This window comes from Lissotriton helveticus, chromosome 5_1 (assembly GCF_964261635.1).
Source record: "Lissotriton helveticus chromosome 5_1, aLisHel1.1, whole genome shotgun sequence".
Lineage (NCBI taxonomy): Eukaryota > Metazoa > Chordata > Amphibia > Caudata > Salamandridae > Lissotriton > Lissotriton helveticus.
In genome coordinates this window covers 262,086,368-262,100,997 of record NC_136065.1, presented here as the reverse complement: position 1 = coordinate 262,100,997, position 14,630 = coordinate 262,086,368, and the positions used below count along the sequence as shown (strand labels likewise).

The window sequence follows — 14,630 nt, the reverse complement described above, 5'->3', positions numbered from 1 at the left end:
GTTACCGGGGTTAACTCTTGTTTCTGGCTGGGCTGGAAATGATACTGTGTGGAGAAGCAAACACAAACCCCTATATACTTGTGATTAATAGTTGTCTTAGATTTACAGAACCTCATGGGTAATGCCAGAGCGTTAGTGATTAGTTGAGGGGCTAAGTTTCCCTCTTGAATGGGCAAGGAATTATGTTGTGGGGAGTAAGTGATCCCATCGACCCATATGCTTGTGATTAATAGTTGTCTTAGATTGTCAGAAGAGCTCCATGAGTCACTAATTGATTTAAGGGTGAACTCCCCCTCTTGGATGGGCAGGGAATTATATTGCGGGATGCCAGGGAACCCAATTATCAATAGAGTTGTGGTTAAAAAGTTCGTTCAGATTTTATAAAATATAGCTATGTTTCCTGCGAATAATTCCATTTTACGTTTTCATTGTAAATGAAATGACACACTTAGTAATCATCCTATTTTATCATTAATGATTCTATTATTTTTCTCATTTGGCATCAAGGTGCTAATCAAAAGAAATCCGAGTGCTAGATTTGGGGATTGATTTTGGAAAGACATTTTGTTACCATCAAACTAGAAAATACCCTCTCTGTTTTCTGGACTGCTGATGCCAGATAGTTTCCTGATTTTATGTGACACGTCGTGTGGTTGTAAGGAGTGCGTTATAGCCCTTGTGTGGTTGCATGCATGTCTGAGGCTGTGCACATCAGTGTCAGGTTAAGTAGCGTTTTTGTTCCACGTGTTAAGAATGAACTTTACCTTTGAAACAGTTCGGAGAAGCGGTCTACACTCGGAGAGACTTGCAGAGGAGAACACGATTCAGCTTAAGTCCGGGAATGACACTATAGTTATAAATGTGAGAACCTCTAGGCAAGACTAGTTCCTAGACTTATATGGCAAGTAAATGAGTGAATTATTATTGTTAGTTTGCGAGTCTAGAGGGGTTTAGAGCAGAGATGAGAGGAATAGCTGACACTCAGCTCCAAAAAGCAGAAGAGAAGGAGGTGATGAGTCATTATCCCAAATGGTTGTGACTTGTTTATGGAACCCAAGTGCTTGCACTGTCTGTAAATATGTCGACATTAATTCCCTGCGAGCGAGTGAGATGCCTGGGGACGGGGGCCCCGTCGCATGGCCACAATGAATGAACTGAATACAAATGTGGCCGCGGCTTCATCTTGCGCTGTTAGCGATAGAGGGCACGTTGAGCGCATTGAAGCTTGCTTAAGTTAATACTGCCCCCGGGGGTTCCAGCATCGAGCATCCCTCTTCTGGGCTCACAGCGCACTTCTTGGCGCTTTCATGGTAGCCTCCTAGCGCGCCGTCCACCACAGGATGCAGGTGGGACGAGTGAGTGAATGGAGATTTTAGTCCAACACTGACGCTGATTCTATCAGTCCTGGAAACAAGGGTCTGTTTGTGAGAAGCAGCTGAGAGGTCGTACCCCAGCCTCTGATCCAGTCACACAGCAGAAAAACCTCAGCCCCCGCCCCCCATCAGAACATCTGTACCACATCCGAAATGAAGAGATGTCTGAGGTTAGAGCTGGACAGAGGCTCTCCGTTGAATAAACAGAATAGCAAAACACTCTCACACCTGCCTCTCTGGGCGCCCTCGCGCTCTTCTGAAAGGTGCCTGGGGGAGTCTGTGGCATGCAGTGGGGGGAAGGGGGAGTGTTCTCCAGTAGCAGATCGGCGTTGGGGGGGGGGGGGGGGGTAGGGGTTCCAGTAGATGGGGGTGGGGGTTATACAGGAGGCTGCAGGCAGAGGCTGCTGGTAAGAAGATGTAGCGAGGCATTACATCGTCGCTCTGTCTAGGGCTCTACATCCCCAGCAGACAGTAGAGCATCATTCCAGCGCAGCACCACGCCACCTTACGCTTCGGGGAGCTATCAGCCGTTCACTGCCTGTCTTATCTGTTTCTGAAAACCCAAAATATAAAGCAGACTATCTCCCCGGGGGTCCTGCTCCCTGTGCCCTCAGCGCCTGAAACCCCCATAGGCACAGCACTTCTCCAGCATTGGCGGAACCTATCCTATTTGTGCCTGCAAGCCTGGCGTCTCACGAATCAGAGGGGTCCTGCGCCTGACGAGGAACCAAACGGCACAGCAGCCGAGCTCCCTGCCCAGCACCTGAAGATCAGCACCGAGGACAGCGCCAGAGCCAGCCCGACGCAGAGCCGCAAGGACAGCCCCCTGCAGGAGCGGACCCAGCTCTGTATAGGGACCTCCGCTATAGGGAGCTGCGGACACTGAGATGATAGAGGGAGCGCCTCCACCCGCGGCTTCAACTCGCACGCGCACCTCTACGGGCTCATTATAGAGGGAGGGCATCCATAAGGAGCAGTACCCATTCTATCGGGCTGTCCAACCCACTCGCGCAAAGGAATGGTATAGGAAAACGGCATCTACAAGACGCAGGAAAGGACTGCCAGGTGAAGTGGTCTCCGTGTCCGTATACCACAAATCCACAGGGGCACAGTGGGTAGCAGCAGGACCACCCCGACTCCCGCCAGCCAAGTGACCTCAGCGGGGAGCACAGCACATATGGAAAACGGCGCCTCTTGTATGGCCAACCTTGGACTTTGAAACCTGCTGAGGACCAGCATTTATTGTCGTCAACAACACCTTCTGGGGGCTCCATACACGGAGACGGCACCTAGACCCAGTCCCTCATTAATATGCCCTCCACCCCCCACAATCCGTCACTAGTGTCGTCATCTGATGCCAGGGGGAGAGGCAGCTAAACGCAGAACAAGGAGCCATCTTCTGAAGATTGGAGCCAGGAACCCAGGAGGCAGCAGCTCCACTGAGGGGGAACGGAGGGCCTGATGGTCAGCGGGAGGCCGCAGGGGCAGCAAGACTGCCAGTGGACAGCCCGTGACGTCAGAGGTAGAAGTCTGGTTCAGGGGCGCACCCCCGAGACCCACAGCCTTCCTCTCCCAAGGGTCCTTCAGTCTGGCCTCCTTCAGCACTGACACCTATAGACGAGGACGCGGCTCCCCGGAATGCGAACAAGACCATCCGAGCGGCACTCGGGGTCACCTGGCAGGGTGGACCCTCAAAGCAAGATCTATCACCCCACGGTGAGACGGCCAGAGCAGCCACTGTCTCCGTTTGGACGAGACTTTCATCGAAGGACCAGAGCTCACACTAACGGCTCTGAGTGAGACAATCGGCGGTGGACCTGTGTGTCCCTCTTTTTCTCTGGCTCTCAAGTGACATCCTCACAGAAGAACCCACTTGTTCGTGGATTTTAAGGAGACCCTCTGCGAGAACGCACATCTCTCTGACACATAGTGAGGCACCCAGAAGAAAACCTGCATCTGTCTGATTCTTGATGAGACCCTCAGAAGAGGATCTGTGTCTTTCTGACTCCGAGTGAGACCCTCAGAGGAGGACCTGTCTCACGCTGGCTCTGAGGAGCCCATGGACAGGATGCGTCTCTTCCTTCTAGCGGTGCTCTTTTCTTTCTCCTTTGCCCGGGCTGGTTGCGACCCCAAAATTGTGAATATTGGGGCTGTATTGAGCACGAAAAAACATGAGCAGATTTTCAGAGAAGCTGTGAATCAAGCAAACAAGAGACATGGGATCTACAAAATCCGACTGAACGCCACCTCGGTTACTCACAAACCCAATGCCATTCAGATGGCCCTGTCTGTGTGTGAGGACCTCATCTCCAGCCAGGTAGGAAGAACGTGGGGCTGTGGCATCAAATGCTGGGTGGTGGTAGGAGCACAACCAAACGACCCCTCATTTGATCCTACCCTTGATCCTGTTCATCAAGAAAAGGGACCCTAGCCGCACCTCAAAACACAATGACTAACACAAGAGAAATTTGCACCCCTCATCCCCATACTGGTCCTCATACAAAACAGAAGATAGAGGATCATAGCCGGAACCTAAAACAAATGGATAGAACAAGGGAACCCCAAGCACCTATTCATATTTGTATGCTTCATCATGAGAGAGGTCCATAGCCGTCCCCCAAAACACAATGACTAGGACAAGAGAGCCTCAGAATCTCTCTCGCCCATATCGGTCCCTTCCATGAAGAGAGAGACCATAATCAGAACTCAAACACGACAACGAGAAGAAGGGAACCACATGCACACCCCACCATGTTTGTCCTCATCTGCATTATCAAGACAGAGGACCTTAGCCGGAACCCAGACAATGACTAGAGTGAGGGAAACTCCTGATTCATCCCATCATTAAACATGAAGAGAGAGAATCAAAACCACATCCTACACACAGCCACCTTAATTAGCCAAAATTAGTCTCACAAGTATTCCATACCTGACAAACAGAAGAAATAGACATCTTTAGGCCCAAGCATGACACCAGACCAGGAAACCTTCACATATCCATCTCAGACTGTTAATGAAGAGACCCATATCCCAATATCAAGCACAACCATCAGACAAAGAGAACATGATTTAGATCCCCTTCTCTGGCCGTCATAGTTGGACAGCCACCTTTCCAACCACACTAGGAGCCACCACACCAGGCGAACCTCACATGGCTCCCAATCTATGGCTACTGATTCAGAAATACGCAGCCGAACCCTTTCTCTGACACACTGAGACATTTTCAGGCCCACAACTAAACCAAGAGACCCTCAGATGACTCTGAATCCTTGACCATGAAGTGCTCGAGATCCTGTCAAATCCCAAAAGTGAGCACCCCTGCCCATCAGTTGAGAAATGTATAGCCAGAGACAACACAAGCCCGTCAGACCAGGAAAACCTCACACAATTCTTATCCCTGAACATCGAGTCAGAGAGGAAAGGGAAACAACCTTTACAACGCAACTTTTACAACACACTACCATTACAACAAAACTTTTACAATGCATTATCCATTACATCGCATGCCATTGCAACGCAACCATTACAACACATGACACTACAACGTATACCACTACAACGCATGTCATTACAACGCATACCATTACAACGCATAGTACCCTTACACTATTGAACACTTACCCTACTGTTGCACCACCTGGAGTTAGAATAGTAATTTTTACCCCTACACTATCCAACACTTACCCTACTGTTGCACCCCCTGGATTTAGAATAGTAATTTTTACCCCTACACTATCCAACACTTACCCCTACTGTTGCACCCCCTGGAGTTAGAATAGTAATTTTTACCCCTACACTATCCAACACTTACCCTACTGTTGCACCCCCCTGGAGTTAGAATAGTAATTTTTACCCCTACACTATCCAATACTTACCATACATGCAATGTAATGTTATGCGTTGTAATGGAATGCGTTGTAAAGGTAGTTTTTAAAAATTAGTTGTAATGGCATGCATTGTAATGGAATGCGTTGTAATGGATGTTGCGTTGTAAAAAATGCGTTGTAAAGGTATGCGATGTAAAAGTATGCGTTGTAACGTCATACATCCGAGAGGAAGAGTCTGACACACAAACATACCTACCATAATAGGAAAACCTCAGGCAGCTGCACAGCCATAGACTTACTTCAAGGGAGATACTCAGCCATACGAAGACACAGCCACCATTTTGGAAATCTCACATGGATTCCCATTCATGGCACAGAGGAATATGGTCTCAGCATGACCCCCTGCACGAGCCACTGAAGGACTATGAATCAGTGCCAAACCTCCAACAGCACCCCAGACTAACAGAAGATAACCCTTCATCCATGTGATGATCAAGGTGCTTAGTAGCAATGCCAGACCCTAAACACATCCAGCTAATAAATACCTCACACAGCTCCCCATTCTGTACCATTAAGATAGATAGTCACTGTCAGAAATTCCACAAACCACCAGGCCTGGCCAGCCTCACAGAGCTCCCACTTCCTAACACACAGCCAGCAAACCAGGAGAACCTCACACAATTCCCACCCTTGCCTATGGAGGATGTAGGGGGGGGGGGCAATACAAAACTCAAGACAACATTGCCAAACAAAGAGCACCTTGGACTCATTAGTCATCAGGTGAGAAAGACACAATCAACATCCCAGGCACAGCCACTATAACAAGTGAAACGAATACTGCTAACCAGTTCATTCGTTAAAGGAGAGCGCCACGGTGAGACATTTGCCAAGCAGAACCACCAACCAGGAGACTCACACAAGTCCCTGTCTTTGCCACCCAGGATGACATAGAGAATCAGGCACCAAACACAACTACCAATCAATCAATCAATCAATCAATCAGGCATTTGTATAGCGCGCTACTCACCCGGAGGGTCTCAAGGCGCTTGGGGGAGACCATAAGAATTTCTCATGGCTTCCATATCCCTCTATTTCAGTAGTGTTGAGAGATACTCAGCAGTGCTAAAGACCACAAGACCCTCTCTGGTCACCAAGAAAGACAGCGTCACGCCAGTTCCAAGCCCCTTCATTAGACTAGGAGCATCCTTCATGGTTCTCCATCGCAACCTGGTCACATTCAGCACTGCGTAGAAATTTTAAGCAATCATGGTACCTTTTACACCACAAAGGAGAGAAACAATATCACAATATGGTCTATGTTTCACTATATAATATGTTATGTAGTAGCTAAATGGAAATGTTTTTATGTTTAAGGAAGGGGAGAATGTTTATTACTTAGTGAAAAGAGGAATGCCAACATTTGAAAAGAACACTAACTTTGCAGCAATTGAGCAATACCTAGCTACTTTTAAAATAATTACTCCCTGGTCAATTCAATTATTTTTCGCAGGAACTAAGGCTCTCTGTATCTGAGTGTTTTTCAAATTTCAGCAGTTCCATCATGTTGTTGCCTGGCGACCTGCATTGTTCTTGTAGGTTGGAAACACAGCAGCAGCACGGAGATGCTCTTTAAAGTTCTCGTTTTTCTTTCATGCTACATTAAATACACACACCATATATATATGTATATATGTACACTCGTACATCACACTGGCGTCCTCAAGGCTACAGGGGCTATATACATTCTGGGTGTACATATACGCTATGTATACGGCCACACTTGCACAGAGCACAAGCTTTGCGTACACGACAACGTACATTAACATCCAATGTATAATTGGGCATGTGTTTGATGTAGAAAAGAGAGTGCAGAAGAGGATAAATGCGTGAGCTGATGTAGCCTCTAATATGGCGCTGTACATAGTACGTAGATACATAGGGTACTTTTGCCAAAGGGTTAGTCCCCTGATGCCCTGGGCGGAAGAGAAAACAAAATCACTGTATGGAGAACTGGATTTGGAAATATGTAAAATGTCATACTCCGCCCAAAAGGCCGGCACATACTTTGATAAGCTTGCTACATCTGTATGTGTCCGTTGTGTGCAGTTGTTTTAAGAGGATTTTTTCACGGCACAATGTCAGCACAGTTTTCACGTACGCCGCGGCTTTTAACTCGAGTGTTTTTAACTCGGTTCAGTTGCCTTCCTTTGCGGTGTACATGTTCATCTACTGCGCATTTGTTTCTTTTCCGTGTTTTGCTCATTTTGTGTTCAAGTGTTGCTTTGATGCATAGTTGTTCTGCTCCTCTTCATTTATTTCCATGTTTTCAGCTTGTTCATTTGATGTGTATCTGTCCCTTTGCTGTCTGCCTGCTCGAGTGGTGCCCTAAGTTTGTGCCATTGCTGTGTAATTGTTCCTTTGCAACATATGTATTCATCTGTTGTGCACTTCATCGTGTTCGTGCATTTGTTCCCTTGCTGTGTAAGGGTTCGTTTTCAGCCTATGTGTTCCAGTGTATTTGTTTTGCTGAATTATGTGTGGATATATGTGCTTGTCAATTGACTATACAGTTGTTCATTTACGGGGTTATTAGCCCATTGCTCTGTGTTCTTGATCTGAGCTCTTTCCTTCTATTGCTGTGATGTTATTATATTCAATTGTATGTGTTTACTTCACTGGCTGTAGTGTTTTCTTGGCATTTGTCTGCATTGAGCTATATTTGTTCATTTGGTCTATGTTCGGTGTTCGTCTCCGAATTTGCATATTTGTTATATCTTTGCCTTGCCTCTATGTTTGCTTATTTGCTGTGTAGTTGCGTCTTTTCTCTGCTCTTTCCTTTACTGTGTGCACGTATTAATTTGTCGTGTACGCGTCAATTTACTGTGAGCTTGTTTATGCTAGGTGTACTTGTTCATATGGTTATTTTTGTGGGGGGATGGGGGCTTATTAGTCCTGAGGGGGCGTGTTGCCTCCACGTTTGCCCCCACCTCTGTATTTTTTTTTGTTTTCCATGCTGTGTTCCTTTGTAGTGGCCGTGTTCCATTGCTGTGCATTTCTTCTCCTGTTCATTTTCTCTGTTCGTCTGTCGCGTCTGTCCCTTTGCAGTGCAGTCATTCGTGGTCTCTGTGCTTATTTACCTCTGATGTATTATGTTACCTTTGCTGTACATATATGTATGTTCTTCTGTGATTTTTTTGTCCCATTTTCTTTTTTCTTCCGGGGGAGCTTAGTCCTCTATTGCTGCGTTTATTTAGTTGCTGTGTATCTATTATTCTGCCTTTCCTTGCTTATATTTTTCTCTTTTCTTCTTTGTTCCTTCGCCAGGCGCGCGCTCCATTGATTCGCCTTGCACTCCCTCTCTCGTTCCCCACAGAGTTCTGCTCGCTCGCCGTGTCTCCATTGTCGGTGCTCTGGGCTCACCGACCTGACAAGCTCTCGCGGAGAGGGGACATCACAGCCCGACATGGCTCCCCGTGTGCTGCCTCTCACTCTCAGATAATGAACCCCTTCCACGGCATCCCGCAACACCGTTCTGGAGGGTGCCAGCCCCCCATCCCTCCATTGTGCCAGCACTGCTCCTCCTGCGTAGGGGGACCCTACCCCTATATATCAATCCCACTCGACTCGCTGTGCCAGCCCCTTCCCTCCCGGTGCGTGCCAGCCGACCCCCCCCCCCTCACAGTCCTCTCCTTTGCTGAATTCCAATTAGTCTCCTTACTGCAATGCAGCTCTTCAAATGTGAGCAGCGCCGAGACCCCTCCTCCACATGGTCGGAATCACAGATTGGAGATCCCGCTAACTGGCATGGCAAGGGGGGGGGGGAGGGGGGGCGTCGTGGATAAGAGCTAGCAGAAGCGTGTGGTAAATTATTTTGGCGAAGAAGTAAAACATAAAATAGACTAATAGGGAATGGGCGCAAGTGTGCATTTTTTCTAGGTCGTGCCTCGGTTTTGATTTATAGCCACGGCTATTTTGATTTGCTGAGCTACATACCAGCGAACGACTGGGATGTATGTCACAAGTCCTAAATAAAGAGGTGGGGGCTTATGTAGTTAGGCAGTATGCAAGTGACATCAAGGTGTGTGACGGCACATGATATGGGCATCACGGCGCATGACATTACATGTGACATCACAGGAATCGAAATCATAGTAAGTGGCACCACAAGCCGCGACTTTAATATGTACCTGTGATGTGAAGCGCCCTGACACTGCCTTGGGATGAGTAGCGCTATACAAGAAAACATTGTGGTACTTAAATTATTTCAACGCCTCCTCAGGGGTAGTAAGCGCTATATAAATTACATTTAATATTATGTAACTACTAGGAGAGACCAACACATCTGACATTCTAACAGTGCATGCATATCTAGTAAACAGAGCCTGAACAAAGTGAAAAGCTGCCTCTCTTAAGTATGTGTGAAGTGCTAACCTTTGATTCCCCTCTGCTGCATTTGCTTCTAGGTGTGAGGCTCCTGACTGCTCCCAGTCAAGAGACTCAAACAAAAGGAGGCCTGATGACCCCTCAAAATCAGCCTTTGTTATGGGCCCAGCAGGAGTCTAAAATAAGAAAGCCCCATCCAAGCCTACATGTTGTTGCTTGTTGCAGATGGAAAGCAGACAACCTGCAGACACTACTGAAAGTGTCCCGGTGTTTGGAAATTACACCAGGACGAGTTCAGCTCATTATTTAGTGGGGCCCAACTTCTTGACAAGGTAGGCAGGGTTCACCCTGTGAAAACCGTGGGTGGACTTCGTCCACCCGCGCGTCGCCCGACTCAGGCCCTGCGTCTTCACTCCCAGGTGTTCCTCTCAGCTGAATATTGACTAGGAGGTGTTTAGTGATTACGTCAGGCCCACAAAGTGTGGGGTGCTGCTTCCTCCATCATTGGCTCAACTCCTTCCCACCTAAAGCAGATCACACAACAAATATGATGCAGCAATGGGGCGTGGAGGTGTACGCTTTAGTACTACACTAATTAATACGTAACCTCACCACAGCATCCATACATGTTTGAAGCTTTTTCCTTTAACCTTACTTCACATAACTGTCCGCATATAGGATAAGATATATTCAACACCGTGGCGGGTATATACATATATGTATATCTATATAAATATATATCCAGGATTGTAAAGAGAAAGGACTGTATGATGCCAATTGTTTAAGCCAAAAGATTTTATTTTTTTTAAAACTGACCTGGAAGTCGGAGTCACAGCTGATGTTTGTTGGACGGGTGCCGCCGTTGGATCGGTGTTCAGGAGGTGGAACACCAAACAGATATGCTTATTTTCGGGTACTAGTGCAGTAACCCGCTAAGCAGACCATATCATAAGAAATACCATAAAGGGTCCTGCAGAGCTGTTCAAAGCTACAAGCATTCTGAAAACCATACAATTGCATGTCTGTCTCTCACACTTCATCATTCACCAAATTGCTACGCCCTGTGCTCCAAAACATGATAACCGCACCTTGTTGTTCATCACACATGATATGGAAACACTTCCCATGTAGGATTAAAACAAAGGCAACATCCAGTAGCAGTCGGCAGTAGGAGTTGCTTCAGGGCGGTGACGTGGGCAGGGGAGGGGCAGGGTGGGGGTAGTAATGTATGGATTACGGAGTTTTACAGGTAAGTAAACATTTAAATAAATAAAACGAATTATGTTGCACGCACTGCATCACATTTGGTGATGCAGTGCGCGCAACAAAATTCGTTTTATTTATTTAAATGTTTACTTACCTGTAAAACTCCGTAATCCATACATTACTACCCCCCACCCTGCCCCTCCCCCTGCCCACGGCGTGGGATAGAGAGCAAAAAATTATGGATTTAACCCAGGTGTGTGACTGTGTGTGAATGTTTGCAAAGGCCAATATTATGTCCATCATCTTTTTGTAAATCTATAGTCGCCCTAAGTGGGAAGAGTATGCCCAGACGTTGGTCCCGTGCTCACTGTGCCACTGAATTCGAGTTAGCCTGGTTGTTAAGGGGTGATACCCTGACACCGGTCCCAGAATGCTTGTTTCTGGTCCAGGGATTAACTGGTCTGGCAGTTCAGGCTGGACTGGGGAGCAGGGTCAAGACTGATTTGCATACAGCTGGGTCCAAACAGGGGGGGCATGGTGAGCACCAATTGATGGATTTAACCCAGATCTGTGACTGGGGGTGCATGTTTGACAACATTTAACATTCCATCCATCATCTTTTTGTGTTGCTAAAGTCTAACACTATCTAATTTAGAGTCCATACTAAAGAGGAGGGTTAAGTTAAAAGGATTCCAAAGGGTCATAAAAATGCAGAAAAAGAGAAAAATATGGGAAATATTCTGGAAGTTGTCAGCATTTAAAAGCTTGGTCAAGAGTGCCCTAGGGATAGGGAAATAAGTGTTAGCCTAAGCCACTCTCATTAAAGAATCAAGGAGGAAAGTATTGGGGGCTGTATCTCTCAAAGTCCAAAGGGATAGTGACTAGCAACGATCTGTGAGAACTCCAGTTATTTCCAGACAACGTTTCTGGGTAACACCCCTTGCTTACACCACCAGGGACTCCATTGTCTTTTCCATTCTCATGTGAGCTGCAACATGAGTAGATTCTCCTAAGCCAGTCCTGAGAACGACATCGTCCTTGGTCACCTGTAACTCCTAGCAACAATACTGAATAGAGCCTACCTGTTCATGCACTGGGTCTCCATGTTCTTTGTCAAGGTCTTCTTCTTAGGCTCTCTTTTGCTAGTAGAGAGTTATATCTATTCTCAAGCCTACAATCCCTATGAACATACCTGCATTAGAAAAAAAGTCAACCAGAAGTGGAAACACAGTATTTTGGTGAAGTTAGTATATTATTCAATGGTGCACAATATGTGTGTGCACATACAACTACAAACAACTAAAAATAGCAATTCATAAATTCAAGTTAGATGCATGTTACAGTTGAATAAGTAAAGTATACCTGGAAACGACACAACTATAAATGTAACTGAGAAATACATTATAAATGCAAATGTGAAAACAAATACCCACGTTTACCTACCTCAATCACACTTTTAATGTAAATACATTTTAATAGTGTGAGGATGGTTTTAGCAAGTGTCTAAGATGTATATATCATTTAATGAGGGTAAGGCACAAAGTATATATGATTTCTAATTATATAGTGAATGTACTTCAGTAATGGGTTCAAGTAAAACACTTTACATTAATAAAATTAAGACACACAGTTATGTAGTTCTAAGTGCACATATATTGTGCATTTGTGATGTTTAAGCTTGGAGCCAAAATTAAGCTACTCCAATCTCCTCTCTGATGGTGAATCAAGCCATCACATTAAGATAATAATCTCTTATCAGATGTACCATTTAACACCTCATGGGTTTTATACATTTTTGTCAGGATTCCTCCAACTGTTTCATGTCATCATAGTATATGCGCTCTCTGTCTTCTAGTTCTATATCTGCTCTTTTTCACCTGGTTCTCTTCTTCACTTGTGCCCATTTGTATCCCTTATAGATTAAAACCAGTAATATTACACAGAGAACAATTATCGCAAGGGGCTTCAAAATACATCCAGCAATTCCACTCCCTAGGTTTCCAAATCATCTACCTATGGCAGAAAATCAATTTCAACTGCTTCCCAAGCACCTTTTAACTCATTCAATTGTCTTTTTAAATCAGTGATGTTTCTGATAAACTTCTTCAAGTCCTCACTTTTGTTCGGGATGTAAGTATAGCCTTGTTGAACCTTTAACATCCAACAGACTGCCCTTTTGTGTGAAGGATGTCTAACTCAAAACAGTTCTGTAAAACCATAGATCTATAGCTACCATTTCAGTATCAACAACTAATAAAGCACCCACTGTACTGGTAGACAACTCATCTACATTTATGGCAAATTTTCTAATTTTAATGTAATTCGAAGTCACACAAACAAGTGGAATCATTGCACCAAAATATCTCCTAGTACATCTCCAGCACTAGTTCCTCTTTTGGGTCTAGACTTCTGTTCCCACACAGGATCATCGAAATGTTCCACATGATAAATCTTTAAAAAAACTATGCCTAAATAACATGCACATACCATCCTTTTGGCAATCTAAAATATGCATGTGCTGCACAAACACGATAAACTCCTGGAATCAAAGGATCTTGCCCTTTTAATAGTGATTCCCAATGTCCTTTAGTTTAAAATGTATGTTCACACTCGCTCTTTCCCACACATTTTGTATCAGTTGTGGACTTTCCTCTTGATATGCATAATTTTCCTTTGTGTCACCAATCTAAATATAATGCAGCTTGATTTCCTGCTACTTGATGCTCTCTTTCTTCTTTAGCCCACTGATATCCAATTTTAACTTTCTTTGATTTAGATTCCTTTTCTCTCCTGTCCTCAACTGAATTTCTAAAGCTCTTCTCTACATTGGTTAAGATATAGGTCTTATTGTTTTGGTGAGCATAAATGGTGTCTATGGTCATGGTGGGGTTGAAAAATCCTTCATCTCTCTCTCTATTTCAGTTTCAATATAAATGTTTAAGTATGCTTAGGTATGGGAACTTCTGAAAATATCAAATAATTATGACGCATCATAATTTGATAAATAGTATTGAGAATGTCCTTGTCCATACAAAACACAACAGGATACAAGTAACACCATAAGTCAAAGGAATGTGATGGTACATTATACCCTCTTCAGCTGATGAAGGTAGTTGCGTACAAATATAGCAATCCCTAGCATCCATTGTAACAATGTACTCATAAAGCAATTTGTAATTAACTTTTGAAGGAAGATTTTCTCTGGAAGCATCTATGTTTAAACCTTTCTCATCAAGTGAGTGCATTCTATCATCATTAGAAAGTCGGTCTTAGGGGTAGGTATAGCCTTGGTCTGTTCTAAATTCAGTGAAATGGGTAAGTATAACACCAGAAGTAACATAATTAGTACTACAATTACAGCTATCAACACACCTGCTATAATGTACCTATGTCTATTAGTTATTAGGTCCCATAAACTTTTTTTTTTTAACTCAGACCGTTTAGGTGAAAGGCAGCAGCAGCAAACGTTGTTCACCTTAGTTTCCAACTGCGCAAATTGCAAGCAATGTCCATGAAATTGAAATGCAATTATAGTATTTACAAGGTCTGTGTCAGTCTTCCTTAGCCCTACTCTGTGTACTTCTATGTGACAACCTTACGCTCCATCAGCAGACCCAGGTCTAGGTACTCTTCTTAATTCTTATAGCAAAGTCTATTTGCAATGTCTCTTGTTTAAAAGCGCATTTCAAAGTTCTGTGTTCTGTGGCAGTGCAATTTCAAAATACAGCTCGGCCACAAATATGTATTCATGGAGATTCAATTGAATTTGCACTTTGACTATTAAAGTACCAAATCTCTTTCTCTTGTGCATTCATTGCAAGGTCTGTCCATTCAGGTGAAG

The 14,630-nt window shown here is 44.8% G+C and overlaps 1 protein-coding gene across 4 annotated transcripts in view; it reads left to right on the top strand.

Annotated features, from left to right (window-relative positions):
- The first annotated feature begins 2,251 nt into the window (after positions 1–2,251).
- GRIN1 (glutamate ionotropic receptor NMDA type subunit 1) overlaps positions 2,252–14,630 on the top strand; it is a 778,837-nt gene continuing 766,458 nt past the window's right edge. For 2 of the 4 annotated variants that reach the window (XM_078642156.1, XM_078642157.1), the window contains exon 1: positions 2,254–3,690. In XM_078642156.1, the coding sequence (XP_078498282.1) occupies positions 3,433–3,690 (258 nt within the window). In that variant the 5' untranslated portion in view covers positions 2,254–3,432. Of the gene's footprint in view, positions 3,691–14,630 lie in introns of all 4 variants that reach the window. The other 2 variants (XM_078642154.1, XM_078642155.1) reach the window with 2 other exon arrangements.